General features: G+C 32.8%; 1 protein-coding gene across 5 annotated transcripts in view; it reads left to right on the top strand.

Moving 5' to 3' along the window:
- FSTL5 (follistatin like 5) overlaps nucleotides 1-15,888 on the top strand; it is an 832,703-nt gene that overhangs the window by 399,153 nt on the left and 417,662 nt on the right. For all 5 annotated transcript variants that reach the window (XM_021666691.2, XM_064383772.1, XM_064383775.1 and 2 more), the window contains exon 5: nucleotides 7,779-7,975. In XM_021666691.2, coding sequence (XP_021522366.2) covers nucleotides 7,779-7,975 — 197 coding nt within the window. The remainder of the gene's footprint in view (nucleotides 1-7,778; nucleotides 7,976-15,888) is intronic.

Genomic DNA, 15,888 nt, shown 5'->3' on the forward strand with positions numbered 1-15,888 from the left:
AGCTACCCAGGAGGCTGAGGCAGAAGAATTGCAGGAATCTGGGAGATGGAAGCTGCAGTGAGCTCAGATCAGGCCACTGCCCCCTAGCCTGGGCAACAGAGTGAGACTCCGTCTCAAAAAAAAAAAATAAATAACTAAGCATGGTGGCACACACCTGTAATCCCTGCTACTCAGGAGGCTGAGTCATGAGAATTCCTGAACCCAGGAGTCAGATGTTGCAGTGAGCCAAGATCATGCCACTGCACTCTAGCCAGGGTGACAACAGAGTGAGAATCTGTCAGAGAGGAAGGAGAAATAAAGAAGGAAGGAGGAGAAGAAGAAGAAGAAGAAAAAGAGGAAGAGGAAGAGGAAGAGGAGGAGGAAGAAGAAGAAGAAGAAGAAGAAGGGGAGGAGGAGGAGGAAGGAGAAGAAGAAGGAGGAAGAAGAGGAAGGAGAGGAAGAAGGACAAGAAGGAGAAGAAGAAGAGGAAGAGGAAGAGGAGGAGGAGGAGGAGAAGGACAAATAATGCACTTACATTTTACCGGTCTTGCATGTGACATGCAAATTATTTATAGATAGGTTACCCAGAAAAAAAAATTAGGGACAAAACGTAATTTTCAAACTACTTAACAGAATTAATTTTCATATATTCTATATAAGACATGTCTTTTTGTATGAAGTGTATTATATTTTCCTGAGTTTTATTCTAAGGATAATGATTTAAAAGGTTATTAAATTCACTAAGTATTAATGCATTTGACTAGCTATGATCGCTAATATGATAGCTAAATTTAAATTGTATTTTCCTGGGGTAAAATAAATTTACATTTTGTGTTTAAGTTTCTACACATTCTAGATCATCAATTTCACCATTGTATTGTGCTTTGTTTTATTTTGTTGTGTTTTCTGCCCATGTTCTCTGCATTGTTATGATTTGCTTTTGTGTTTATGAGTGGTGGGAGGGGATGAAGAAAGGAAGTGATAGCTAAGTTGCACACAAGATCCAAGTGTGTTATATTTGATGAATATAATTGGAACCCTCAGAAATATTTTAATTAACATTTTCTGAGGGTTAAAGGAGTAAAGTGACCTGGATACTAGAACAGCTTTATTGAAATTCTAATACATAATCACATTTGCTGAACTAAAATATCAAACTATTTTTTTACTACTGCTTACATTTGAAGACAGTTGCCAATTACAAGGTGGCATATAATTGACAAGTTACATCCTAAGTAGCAAAGTGTTTGGGGAATTAATTTGTAACTCACAATTCTTCCCTTTTATTTCTAGTAAGAATGATTCCCAAAATTAATCAGTAAGCATGTCAAATTCATCACGTTTTCACTCATTTTTTATTTAACTATTCAACAATGCTCATGGCAATATTAAATTAAGCCAAATCAAGTTTTATGTGTGTAGAAAGTGAGGGTAGGATAAAGGAACTAAGGTCTTGTAAAATATAGTTACTTACAAACTTAAATAATCCCCTCTAAAACAACAAGGAACTACCATTGCACACTTATTAGACTGATGAAAACCCAAAACACTGACAACACCAAATCCCAGCAAGGATATGGAGCAATAGGAAGTTTCACCCATTGCTTTCTGGAATACAAATGGTAGACCCACTTTGGAAGAGACTTTGACAGCTTCTTACCAAACTAATTGTGTTCTTACCATATCTTGCAGCAATCATGCTTTCTGGTATTTATTCAAATGAGTTGAAAACTTAAATCTATACACAGAAACCTTCACACAGATGTTTATAGCCGCTTTATACACAATTGCCACAACCTAGAAAATACCAAGATGCCCTTCAACAGGTGAATGAATAAACTGTGGTACATCCATAAAATGGAATATTATTCAGTTCTAAAAACAAGTGAGCTATCAAGCCATGAAAAGACATGCTGGAAACATAAATGCATATTACCATGTGAAAGAAGCCAATTTGAAAAAACCTACATACTGGATGATTCCAACTATATGACATTCTAGAAAAAGTAAAACTATGGAAAGAATTAAAAGATCGGTGGTTGCCAAAGGTTACAGAAGGAGTGATGAATAGATGGCACACAGAGGATTTTTAGGGCAGTAAAACTATTCTGTAAATTATAGTATAATGGTAGATAAATGTCATTATACAACTGTCAGCACCTATAGAATGTACAACACCAAGAGCTTTAATATGCTTAAAGTAGCATAAGTTGAACTATGGATCTGGGGTGATAATGTTATTCAATATCGGTTCATCGATTGTAACTCTGATGTGGGATGTTACATCCCACAATAGTTGGGGAACATCTGCGTGTGTTGGGGGAAAAGGATGTATGGGAACTCTGTAATTTCTGTTCAATTTTTCTGTAAGCCTAAAACACTAAAAATCAAAATCTTAAAAAAAAAGTCCCTGTGTTTATGATAATCGTGGCTTGTTAAATGTGCTATATTCAAACGTGGTATGTGTAAGTGTATTTGTACTAATGAATCCCTAGAACTAGACTAGTACCTGAAACACAGTAAGCTTGCATTAATATTATATATAACTGTAGTATACTTAAGTAAAGTTCAAATAACACAATACAATTTACACTTTTTATCTTTTTGAAATTTAGGTAGATATTGCAGTTTAGGTTTAATGTTGTTTTTTAAAAATTATGTTCAGGCTACTATTAACCAAGATAATTTTTATTTCTTGGTATACATAGTTTCACAGCTTATACTTAATATAAATGTGATAGCTTTCCACATTGAATTTGATTTATATATGCATATTAAATAAATCAACTGAAGTTTTGACACCCTTCTCATGCTTTAAATACAAAATATTTATCAAAAATGTTTGTGTTTTATTAGCAATTATAGAATAATTCTAGGAAAGATACTTTCTACATACATTAGTATAATATACAAATGGAACTTACACTAAATAAAAACAGTAGGCTTTTATTCTTCGAGTTTCTAAGATTCCAGCTTATACTGGAATCAAACTAATCAAATTCTTACAATAAATTTCAAAAAAACAAAGCATGGTTTTCTTTTACACTTGCGATTGAATCTTTTGTGTTTAAAGGAATTGGTACTTTTTACTGGAAGATATGAGGAAAGGATAAAAGTGTAATTTCAGAGAGATAAGAACAAATTGCAGCCTTTACAAAAACATATTATACTAAGAATAATTGATATAATCTATAATTTTTAGCACTTATCATGTACTCAAAACTGATGGTTGCATTCTCAGATGTGTAAGGTGTCCTTGTCCTCAGTTCTCTGTGACTTGGAGAGGCACTGCCAGCTACACAGGTGCAGGCATTTGGGTGTCAGTGATTCCACATCCTCGAAGTCCCCACAAGGCCAATGGATTTTCCCTGCCCTTAGGATGACTCTGAGTCAAAAGTCAGCACAGCCCTAGAGACACCGAGTACATGAGAAGGAAGATGATGTATAGATACCAGGAAATAAGGATTTTTGTCATGTTCACCAGTATATTCTCTGTCTCTGGAACAGGAATAGCAGAAGAAATTTTGCACTGGTCTCTCAGAGCATGAAGTGAATCTAGGAAAACGTTTCTTTTCTTTAGCTATACGAATCTCACACTGCCTGTCAATTAACTTAAGAAAATGGTTCTATCAAAGTAACCATATAAACAAACAAAAACTTCTTTCCTTCCTGCTTGGTGCTATTTTTGGATTTGGGGAAGGGGAGCAATTTCTAAATGTCTATTCTTCTTTATTAATCATGCTAGTTGTTTTTCTTTACTGTCAACAATTATAAAAAGGATAGTACATGTTTAATATTTCCAAATTCTCACTTTGTATTTACCTCTTTGTAAATACAAAGTGAGGAATTCGAAACATGAAATATATGTTACCCTATACAACCCATTGTAATGTAAAATTTGCACCATTTAGTCACTAGCGTTTTTCTTTGAAGTTGCTAATTACCTCCAGTTTAAGGACTCCAATGGACATGTTTTGTTTATCTTACTTTTACTCTCAAATGTTTTACATTTCATCATACTCTATTTCTAGAAAAGTACTTTCCCTTTGGCTTTCTCTTAAATACATTCTAATAGTTTACATGTTACCTCTTATATACTACATTTGTGTTTGTGTGTGTGTGTGTATGTGTGTGTGTGTTCTTTCTCCTTCTGTAATATAAACAGTGATATTGACTAGGATTTATTATCATATCTATCTCTCACTTTACAAATTACTCTTGGACAAATTATGGAATCTATATGATATTTAATTTTAATTATTAAATAAAATAGTTAAAAAGAAAATCTCAATTCTGAAAATGAGCAAAGTAAAGTTAGTGGATAAAAGGGAGATATGGCACGTATGTAAAATAAATCTGCCCTTCCTAGCTCTGTTACCTTGAACAAGTTATTTTACATCTTTGTGCCTTTGTTCCTTATCTGTAAAATGGTAGTACTCATATTGATTTTCTTTTTGGGTTGTTGTTATACATTTGAAGATTCAATATGTATAAAATGGCTTAATATATGTCAAGTTTCTGGCACGTAGGAAGCCTTCCTTACATGACTTACATGCACTCTCATTAATAACAGATACACCTATTTATAACAAAAATCTATGACAGAATTGTTTAATAAAGTTTATAAAAATTTAAATAGTTGCTTACATATTGTACACATTTACAGAATATGAATGCCTTAACTGCAATGTTTTTATGGTTATTTTATTTGGATTTCCAGCAACTACCCCAATTTCTGGACTAGAGAAGAAATTTACAACCGTTTGGAAAATGAAGCATTAGCGAGAGTGTTATGATAATCACACTGATTAGATTAGATCAAAATTAGAGTGGAGCAACCCAAACTCTATCCTTTCCCTAGTTTTAAATATTAGTGAAAGGTTTTCAGTGTTTAATTCCTATTTCCCATCCACCTCACTCCAACATTCTGATCTCCCCCTTGCCATTGGTCAAAGGTCAGCCCCCAGTTCCATATGGCACCCGCTGGCAGTTGATAGAAATGAAAGCAATACAGATCCAGGGTCATATACAGAAATCCAAGCAAAGGCTATTGGAATGATGTATAATCCTTTTCAGCATTTTTTCGTCACATATTTTTCTCCTTCCTCATGCACACCTGTGTGCTGATAAACACGAGTTCGCTATTTGAAGGCTTCCTTTGTGCTGCTTTCCCAGATACCAAAATTGCTAGCAATGGCTACGGATTTGATTACTTCCCTCTTTTGTCAATGAGTTTCTTGCTATTATGAAAACATATTCTTATTATTATTCTTTAGTGAGAACAGAATGATACAAAATTGACTTAATCTGCAGCACAAAGTTTACATTTTGTTGTGAGAAAGAACTTGTTGACAGGATTGCTAGAAATGAAAAGTGCTGAACAACAATAGTAATTTCACTGTCTTTGAAAAGTAAAGACAGTCTATCATCTCTCTGGAAGAGATTGTTTTGTATTCTGTCTCGGAAAAGAATGAGATTCAACTATTGTTTTGCAGCCCCATGCTTCTCAGACACATATTTAAATATCTGTAGACATTTTCTTTTATAATTGTAGATGCTCTTAAACCTAATTGTCAAAATTGACCATAATTATAAAGTTAGGATTTTTTCCTAAAAATATGTTGTAAAAAATCTCAACTAATATAAAACCTATTATTTAATTTTCAAATTATATTATGCACTGCATTTTTGTATATTCCATATCCCACTTACTATCAGCAGTATACATACCATTTCAATACACCATTTATAAAGACACCATCCTAGGCCATTGTAAGTAAAATGATTTTCCCTCACATAAAAAAATTATGTGAAAATGTCAGAGCAATTTATTTATTTATTCATTTATTGAGACGGAGTCTCACTCTGTCACCCAGGTTGCAGTGCAGTGATGCAATCTCAGCTCACTGCAACCTCTGCCTCTGAAGTTTCAGGGATTCTCCTGCATCAGCCTCCTGAGTAGATGGGATTAGAGGCACATCAGCCTCCTGAGTAGATGGGATTAGAGGCACCTGCCACCCCACCCAGCCAATTTTTGTATTTTTAGTACATATGGGGTTTCACCATGTTGGCCAGACTGGTATTGAACTGCTAATCTCAGGTGATCCACTGACCTCGGCCTCCCAAAGTGCTGAGATTACAGACATGAGCCACCATACCCAGATGTTATTTACTTTTGAGAGACAGTAATCCAAGAAATTATTTTCACTAACTATGATGTTCTCAATATTGTGCTGGTTATTACAGGGCAGGTACTAAATATCTGTCATTCAGTTTTGCTTCAGTAAGCTTATGATTTAGCTGTGGAGAGGCAAACTTAATACTTTAAAATAAAAAGTACAAATGTATATCACATTATATATCAGGGTCCCTAAAAAAAGAGAAGAATGAATATCAGCACAGTAAGAAAACACTGTTAGAAGAATACTAATAAGAATTTAGTGTTATTAAGAAGTCAGAATTAAGAAAATAAATTTATTTTTAGTTTTTTGTGAAGCTTCATACTGTTCTTCATAGTGCTTGTACTAATTTACGTCCCTACCAGCAGTGTACAGGTAATGCCACTGCTGGATATATGCCCAAAAGATAGGAAATTAGAACATCAAAGAGGTATTTGCACTCTCATGTTTATCACAGCACTAGTCACAATAGTCAAGATACGGAATCAACCTAAGTATTCATCAGCAGATAAATAGATAAAGAAAATATGGTATATATACATAATGGAATATTATTCAGTCATAAAAATGAATGAAATCTTGACATCTGCAGCAACATGCTGGAACTGGAGGATATTAACTGAAATAAACCAGGCATAGCAAGGCAAATATCACATGTACTCACTCATATGTGAGTTAAGCTAAAAAAAAAAAATTGAACTCATCGCTATAGAGTAAAATTATGTTTACCAGAGCTTGGGAAAGATACTGGCAGGGGTGATGGTGGGAGAATAAAGATGGGTTGATTAGTTGAGTGCAGAATAATGTTAGAAGGAATAAGATATAATGTTCGGTAACAAAACAAGGCAATTGTAGTTAGCAATAATTTATTGTATATTTCAAAATAATTAAAAACTGGATTTGGAAAGTCCCAAATCTAAAGAAATCATAAATGGTTGAGGTGATAGATATCCTGATTACCCTGATTTTAATCATTGCACATTGTATGCCTGTATCAAAATATCACACATAACCCATAAATGTGTACAGCCATTGTGGATTTGTAAGAATTAATTTTTTTAAAAAATAATAAAATAAATGTAAATATATATGTATGAATGTAATCAATGCAAATCCAAATGTCTAAAATATATTTCAGATTTAAAACGTGGGATTGTTTTTTTGGAACTATATAGATATGTTTAAATACAAACTTTAGACACAATTTAATTCTTTGCCTTCAGCAATTCATTTCACCTCCTTGTACCTCATTTTTTACACCTATAAAACATTGATACAGAGATATAGAGTGAGGATAAAAACTAAAACCATAAATTTGAATGCTGGAGCCAGCTGGAGCTATCATGCTTTTCTATGTCCCTCATAGCATCAATGCCTTCCTCATAAACAAACCACACATAAATATGTTGTTATCAGATTTGATAGAGATAAAAGTTTTCTATCTTACCATGGAGATAGCTCACTTCATTTTTCTTGTACAAGTTGTAAATCATGCAACACTAGAAAAGTAAAAATTATGCACATAGTATGTTATTCATAAAATAGCCTCTAGACATTAATAAAATAAATTATTTCTTTTCAATAATATTGCTTTGAAAATAACTAGTTCTTTTCTTACAGGGGATAAGTGCAAGACTACTGAATACAGCAAGATGAAAAATATGCTCTTAGATTTACAAAATCAAAAATATATTATGCAAGAAAATGAAAATCCTAATGGCGACGACGTATCTCGGAAGAAGCTATTGGTGGACCAAATGTTTAAATATTTTGATGCAGACAGTAATGGACTTGTAGATATTAATGAACTAATTCAGGTATGATTAGTGACTATATTAACAAACTTACTGAAATATAGCATGCACATTATATTTACTTTTTTCAATTTACTCTATAATGATAAAATGTATATTTAATTTGAATAATGGAAAAGTATGAAAATAACATTTTTAGAGCAATTTGACTACATCATCAGCAGTATTAATTTAAAGTAACATTTATATGGTGTTTGACAGATTAAAAAGAGATATCTACTTTTGATAGATATCTATATCTTAAATACCTCAAGGAATTACAAGTTCTCTATCTTATAGAATTTATAATATCTCTCCTAATATATTCTGGAGCTCATGTAATGTTTAGCTTTCTGTAAGTCAATAAAAGCTGATTTATCCAGTATTCAAGGGCACTACTGAACAACAGCTGAGCATATTTATAACAAAATGTATATAAATGATTTAAGATAGTTGAATCACTGATGTATTCCAATATGCCTTCAATAATTAAGGGCCAATTATAGCATATTCAATTTGGTTTAGTAGTAGAAAATAAAATAAGACAAATGGAATTTCTTCAAATCTATTCACTGATTTTAGGGAATAATGAAGGGAAGAAGCCCAGTTAGGCAACAGAACAATGATGACAGCTCCGATAGATTTTGCTGACTTCTTGATGATGCCTGTAACATATCTTGAGGTGGACTTCACTCCTACCCTTAACAGTGAATATAGGTTTGGGGAGGAAAATAGACTATTTTTATAATATCATGCTATTCATTTTTTTCTGGTTAATTTTATGGCTTATTTCCAAAATCAGACATTTTAGAGTATTGGTCTTATTAAACAAGTATTTCTAAGCTTTGCAATAGTGTAACTTAATTTAAAAACTTTATCTCAAAGTAACATTGTAAGCAAATTGATTATAGGTATCATAATTCAAACTAATTAAAATTTATATCATTTTTATGATCTTTTCTAATGCAACCTCTCATTTATCTTGTACTTACTAAGTCCTAGGCATTGGAATTTAAGGAATTCAGAGTAAAATTGGAAGATATTTTAATTAAGATATCTATGCTGTCATATACCTCATGATTTATTTTTTAAGAATGAAATTTATACTTTATAGTAATAAGAATAAATGACTAGTAAATTAAATTAAAATAAATGTATAATTTAAGCATATCACTTTTATCTATGTGTACCTAACATATATGTATTGTGTTTTGAGGGTTTTTACTTTTTATATTTTTAGTTTTTATCTATTTTTTGTTGATTTTGTTGTTTTAGTTATCATTTATATATCTGCATCACTATAGCCACTGATTTGATTTAAAAAAAAAAAAAGATCAGATCAAATCGGTCTGGTCTGGATGTGGACATCTAAATCTAAGAAAAAAAAAAGATTGTTGGTCACTGGAGAATGCCAGTGCATGGCACTTTACTCATATATGCTTCAAGTTTCTGCCATGTTTTGTATTAGTTTCCTAGGGCTTCCATAACAAAATACCACGAACTGTGTGGCTGAAACAACAAAAATTTATTCTCTCATTCCTGGAAGCCGGAAGTTCAGAATCATGGTGCTGACAGGGCCATACTTCTTCTGAACTGGAGGTGGGGGTAAGGGAAGGGACCTTTCTTGCTTTTTCCAGCTTCAAGTAGCCATAAGACGTCCCTTGCATTTGTGGTGTAGGGAAATCACTCCAGTCTGCTTCTATAATCATATGTTGTCCTCTCTGTGTGTTTATCTTTGCCTAGTCTTGCCTCTTCTTATAGAACATCAGTCACATTGGATTAAGAATTCACCCTAATCTATTAGGACCTCATCTTAAATTATCTAGTTACGTCCACAATGATTCAATTCCCAAATAAGATCAAATTCTATGGTACTGGTGCTAAGGTCTTTAAAACTCCTCTGGGAGACACAATTCAACCCGTGAGAAACTTTATTTGCTACGAAGTTTGGTTTTGTTTCTTCAGCTTTCTCTAATTTGACTTTCATTATGTCTGAAAAGGGTCCTTTCAATTCACATGAAAGTTATGTTGTTGTGAGAGCAGAAAATGTCTTCATAATCTTATTTATGTTTTGGCCAACCAAGAGGTACATGAAAGTAATAGTCTGGAAGTTTATGTTTACTGACTTCCTTCTGCATACATCCCAATTACCTACAGAGGGCCATCTTGATTACATCTAAGTTTTGGCAATTATGAGTAAGGTTTTTATAAATGTCCATATATAGACTTTTTGTGTAGAGATAAGTTTTTAACTACTTGGGATGACTATTTAATCATATGGTAAAAATATGTTTAGTTTGGGAGGAAACTGCCAAAATGTCTTCTGAAGTGGAAATACCATTTTGCATTCCCACCGCTGATTTCTAGATTCTACACGAAGTGTTTTTCTAAACTGATGAATCAAAACATAGGTTCAGCTCTCTGAGATGAATGCACACATAGCAAAGCAGTTTCACAGATAGCTTGCTTCCAGGTTTGATCACCAGATACTCGGTTTTCCCCCATAGGCCATAGTGGAGTTTGAAATACCTCCTTTTAGATTTTGCACAAAGAGTGTTTTGCATTCCCACTGCTGGTGGGAATCCAAAATGGTATTTCCACTTCAGAAGACATTTTGAGAGAGTTCCTGTTACTCCACATCGTCATCAGCATTGGTGGTGTCAGTGTTCTGGATTTTGGCCAATCTGTTAGATGTTTAATGATACCTCATTGTTGTTTTAATTCTCATTTACCTGGTGAATGATGTGGAACATCTTTTCATATGCTTATTTTCCATCTATGTATCTTCTTTGGTGAGGTATCTGTTAAGGTCATTGACTTGTTTATTAATTGGGTTATTATTATTACACTTTAAAAGTTCTTTATGTATTCCAGATGTAGTCCTTTATTAGACAAGCCTTTGCAAATATTTTCTCCTAGACTGTAACTTGTCTTCTTGTTCACTTGATATTATCTTTTATGTAGCAGAAGTTTATTAAAATTTCAATGAAGTCCAGCTTATCAGTTATTTCTTTTATAGACCATACCCTTGCTATTTTATCTAAAAAGTCATTGCCATACAGAAAGTAATCTAGGTTTTCTCTCGTGTAATATTCTAGAAGTTTTATAGTTTTGCATTTTGAAATTATGTCCATGATTCATTTTAAGTTATTTCTTGTGAAGGATTCAAGGTGTGTGTCTGTATTTATTTTTACATGTGGATTTATAATTATTCCAGCACCATTTGTCGAAATAACTACTTTTGCTTTATTTTATTGCCTTTGTGCCATTGTCAAAGATCAGTTGGCTGAGTTTATGTTGGTCTATTTCTAGGCTTCCTATGTTGTCTCATTCATCGGTTTGTTCACTATTTCACCAATAGCACAGGGTCTTGATTACTGTAGCCTTATAGTAAGTCTTAAAGTCTGGGAGTGTTCATCCTTCAAGTATGTTTTTCTTTAACTTTGTATTGGCCACTCCAGGTCTTTTGTCCCTCCATATAAACTTTGGAATCAGTTTGTTGAGATCCATGAAACAACTTGCTGGGATTTTAATTGCATTATGAAGAAATGACTTCGTAACAATATTGACCTAACTATCCATGAACATGGAATTTCTTTCCAATTGTTTAGTTCTTTAATTGTATCCATCACTGTTTTGTAGTTTTCCCCATGTAGATTACATACATGTGTTATAAGGTGTATTCCTATTCCATTTTGGTGGGTGCTAATGTTAATGGCACTATGATTTTAATTTCAAATACCACTTGTTCATTGATGGTATGCAAAAAAGCAACTGACTTTTGTATATTAACATTTTTATACTGCAAACATGCTATAATTGTGTATTTAGCCCCAGAAGGATTTTTGTTAATTAATTTATATGTTCTACATAGACAATCATATTATTTTTGAACAAAGATAGTTTTAGTTCTTCCTTTATAATCTGTCTTCCTTTTCTTTTCTTATATTACGACATTAGACAAGTCTTTAGTTCACTGTTGAAGAGGAGTGGTTAGAGGGGTTACCCTTGCCATATTCTTGATTTTTGTAAAAAGTTTCAAGTTTCTCACTATTAATTATGTTGTTAGCTATAGGTTTTTTGCATATACATATATTCTTTATCAAATTGAGGAAATTCCCTTCTACTTCTAGTTTACTGAGAGTTTTTGTCCTGAATGGTTGTTGAATTTTGTCAAGTGCTGATTCAGCATTAATTGATATAATCATGGGATTTTTCTACTTTAGGCTGTTGGTGTGATGGGTTACAATAATTGATTTTTAAATGCTAAAACAATCTTTCAACACCGGAGAAATACCACTTGCTCATGGTGTAAAATTCTTTTTATACATCGTTAGATTCAATTTGCTAATAGTGAGAATTTTTGCATCTATGTTGATGAGAGGAGTTGGTCTGAAGTTTACATTCTCTTGTAATCTTTTTGTCTGTTTTTGAAATTAGTGTAATGCTTTATAGAATGAGTTAGGAAGTATTCCCTCTGCTTCTGTCTTCTGAAAGAGATTGTGGAAAATTGATACAAAATATTTCTTAACTGTTTGATAAAATTCACCAATAATTCCATCTCTGCCTGTGCTTTCTGTGTTGGAAAGCTAGTAACTAGTGATTCAATTTCTTTAAGAGATATAAGTCTATTCTGATTGTCTGTTTCTTCTTATATGAGTTTTAGACAATATGTCTTTCAATAAATTGATTGATTTTATCTAGAATATTACATTTGTGACATACAGGTGCTCATAGTATTTCTTTATTTTTCTTTCAAGGTTCATAGGACTTTTAGTGATATTCTTCTGCGTCCATCCCACACTACACAAATCACTTATTCTTTTAGCAGTATATAATGGAAATGTCAGTATCTCATCCATCAGTAAGAATTCTGGAAAAAGCATTTAATAGAAACCCTGTGAAACACATAAAACATTTTCAGATATTTACAGCAAAAGTATTTTCTGACTTTTGTGTTTTTAGGTTTCAGGTGCTTTTAGAAAACCTTTGTATTAGATATTCTAAACATTAATACATATCACAACTTAATATTGAATTTTTTATTTCAATAGGTTTTTGGGGACAAGATGGTGTTTGGTTGCATGAGTAAGTTATTTACTGGTGATTTCTGAGATTTGGTGCACCCATCACCTGAGCAGTGTACACTGAACCCCTATGTGTAGTCTTTTATTCCTCACTCCACCTCCCACCCTTACCCCTGAGTCTCCAAAGTCCATTGTATTATTCGTATGCCTTTGCATCCTCATAACCTAACTCCCACTTATGAGTGAGAACATAAAATGTTGATATTTCATTTGTGAGTTACTCCACTTAGAATAATGGTCTCCAATTCCATCCAGGTAGCTATGAATGCCATTATTTTCTTCCTTTTTATGGTTGAGTAGTATATATATATATATATATATATATATATATATATATGTGTGTAGTATATATGTAGTAGTGTATATATATACTATTTATACACACACACACACACACAAACACACATACACAACTTTATTTATCCACTCATCAGTTGATGGATATTTGGGCTGATTCCTTATTTTTGCAATTGCCAGTTGTGCTGATACAAACATATGAGTACAACTATATATTTCATATGATGACTTCTTTTCTTCTTGGTAGATACCCAATTGCTAGATCAAATCGTAGTTCTCCTTTTAGTTCTTTAAGGAATTCCCACACTGTAGTGGTTGTACAACTTTACATTCCCACCATCAGCGTAAAAGTGTTCTCTTTTACCACATCCACATCAACTTTTTTTTAAAAAAAGTTTAGATTACGGCTATTCTTGCAAGAGTAAGGTGGTATCTCATGGTGGTTTTGATTTGCATTTCCCTGATCATTAGAGATGCTGAGCATTTTTTCATATTTTTTTTTTGGCCATTTGTATATCTTCCTTTGAGAATTACTTGTTCATGTCTTTAGCCCACTTTTTGATAATATTTTTTTTCTTGCTGATTTGTTTGAGTTCCTTGTAGATTCTGGATATTAGTCATTTGTCAAATATACATATTGCAAAGATTTTCTCCCACTCTGTGGGTTGTCTTTTAATTCTGCTGATTTTTCCTTTTGCTGTACAGAAGCTTTTTAGTTTAATTAAGTCATATCTATTTATCTTTGTTTTGTTGCATTTGCTTTTGGGTTCTTCGTCATGAACTCTTTGCCTAAGCCAATGTCTAGAAGGGTTTTCCTGATGTTATTTTCTAGAATTTTTATGGCTACAGGTCTTAGATTTTTGTCTGGATCCACCTTGAGTTGATTGTTGTATAAGGTGAGAGATGAGGATCTAGTATCGTTCTTCTACATGTGGCTTGCCAATTATCCCAGCACCATCTGTTGAATAGGGCATCCTTCCCTCACTTTATGTTATTGTTTGCTTTGTCAAAGATCAGTTGGCTGTAAGTATTTGGCTTTATTTCTGAGTTCTCTATTCTGTTTTATTGGTCTGTGTGCCTATTTTTATAGGAGTACCATGCTGTTTTGGTAAGTATGGCTTTATAGTATAGTATGAAATCAGGTAGTGTGATGCCTCCAGATTTGTTCTTTTTGCTTAATCTTGCTTTGGCTATGCATGCTCTTTTTTGGTTCCATATGAATTTTAGGATTTTTTTTCTAGTTCTGTGAAGAATGGCAGAGCTATTTTCATGGGAATTGCATTGGATTTATAGATTGCTTTTGGAAGTATGGTCATTTTCACAAAATTGGTTCTACCTATTTGTGAGCATGAGATGTGTTTCTATTTGTTTGTGTCATCTATAATTTTTTTCAGTAGGGATTTTTAGTTTTCCTCCTAGATGTGTTTCACCTCCTTGGTTAGGTATATTCTTGAGTATTTTCCTTTTAGCAGCTATTGTAAAAGGCGTTGAGTTCTTGATTTGATTCTCGACTTAGTTGCTGGTGGTGTATAGCATAGCTACTGATTTGTGTACATTAATTTTGTATCCTGAACCTTTGCTGAATTCATTTATCAGTTCTAGGAGCTTTTTGGATGAGTTGTCAGAGTTTGTGGTTTACTGTCATATCACCAACAAACAGTGAAGGTTGACTTCCTCTTTACCAATATGGATGCCCTTTAATATTGAATTTAAAAATAAATTAAATTAGAATAAAAAGAGAAATGATCTTAATGGTGTCTGATAATAATTTACAAACTATTCCTAGCAAAGAATATAATATATAACTCTAAGTTACAGCCAGTCATAAGTAAAAGTTAAAGAATATAATTTGTCCCTGGGTTTTATAAATGCAGCAGGAAAGCTGGCTGCATACATTCTATACTTAGTCCACATAATGAAGATATATTCTTGAGTTTCTCTTCAAAATTTTCAAGTACATTAGAAACTAGAGGCCTGTCTTTTTGTTAGAAAAAGAGAATAAAAAATCAGTAGATAAAGGAGGTAGACTCTTTAGAATCACAGCTAGCAGGTTGTCATAGTGAAAAGGTCTGCTAAAATGAACTGACCAGTTATAGAAATAGATCTCATTCAATCCACCCCTTCATCATTCTAGCTTAACAAAATTGTCTATAATTGCACAGTTAGCCTTTCAGTCTGAGACATATTTTTGTGTTTAGAGAATATCTAACATAAAATGCAAATGTACATCAAAGTGAAATTTTAAACTCCCGAAGTGCTGGGATTACAGGCATGATCCACAGCGCCCAGCTGAAATGTTAAACTTTTACAAGAACTGTGTTTTACGAAGTTGACAATATTGATGTTAAAACCCTTAGTATCAATTAAACATATGAAGGAGTTAAAACAAGTTATAACTAAAGAAGAAACGTCAACAAAGATTAAGATGGAATATGCATGCATTTCATTTTCAAGACCAAGATAAAATGTTTCAAATGGCAAAGCAGTAGTGGCCCTAAATTGATAAAATCCTAGGATATTTCTAAAAAGTTATCTTTTTGATGATCATGGCAT

The sequence above is a fragment of the Aotus nancymaae genome, unplaced genomic scaffold, assembly GCF_030222135.1.
Source record: "Aotus nancymaae isolate 86718 unplaced genomic scaffold, 86718_ANA_hifiasm-v0.15.2.pri h1tg000033l, whole genome shotgun sequence".
Lineage (NCBI taxonomy): Eukaryota > Metazoa > Chordata > Mammalia > Primates > Aotidae > Aotus > Aotus nancymaae.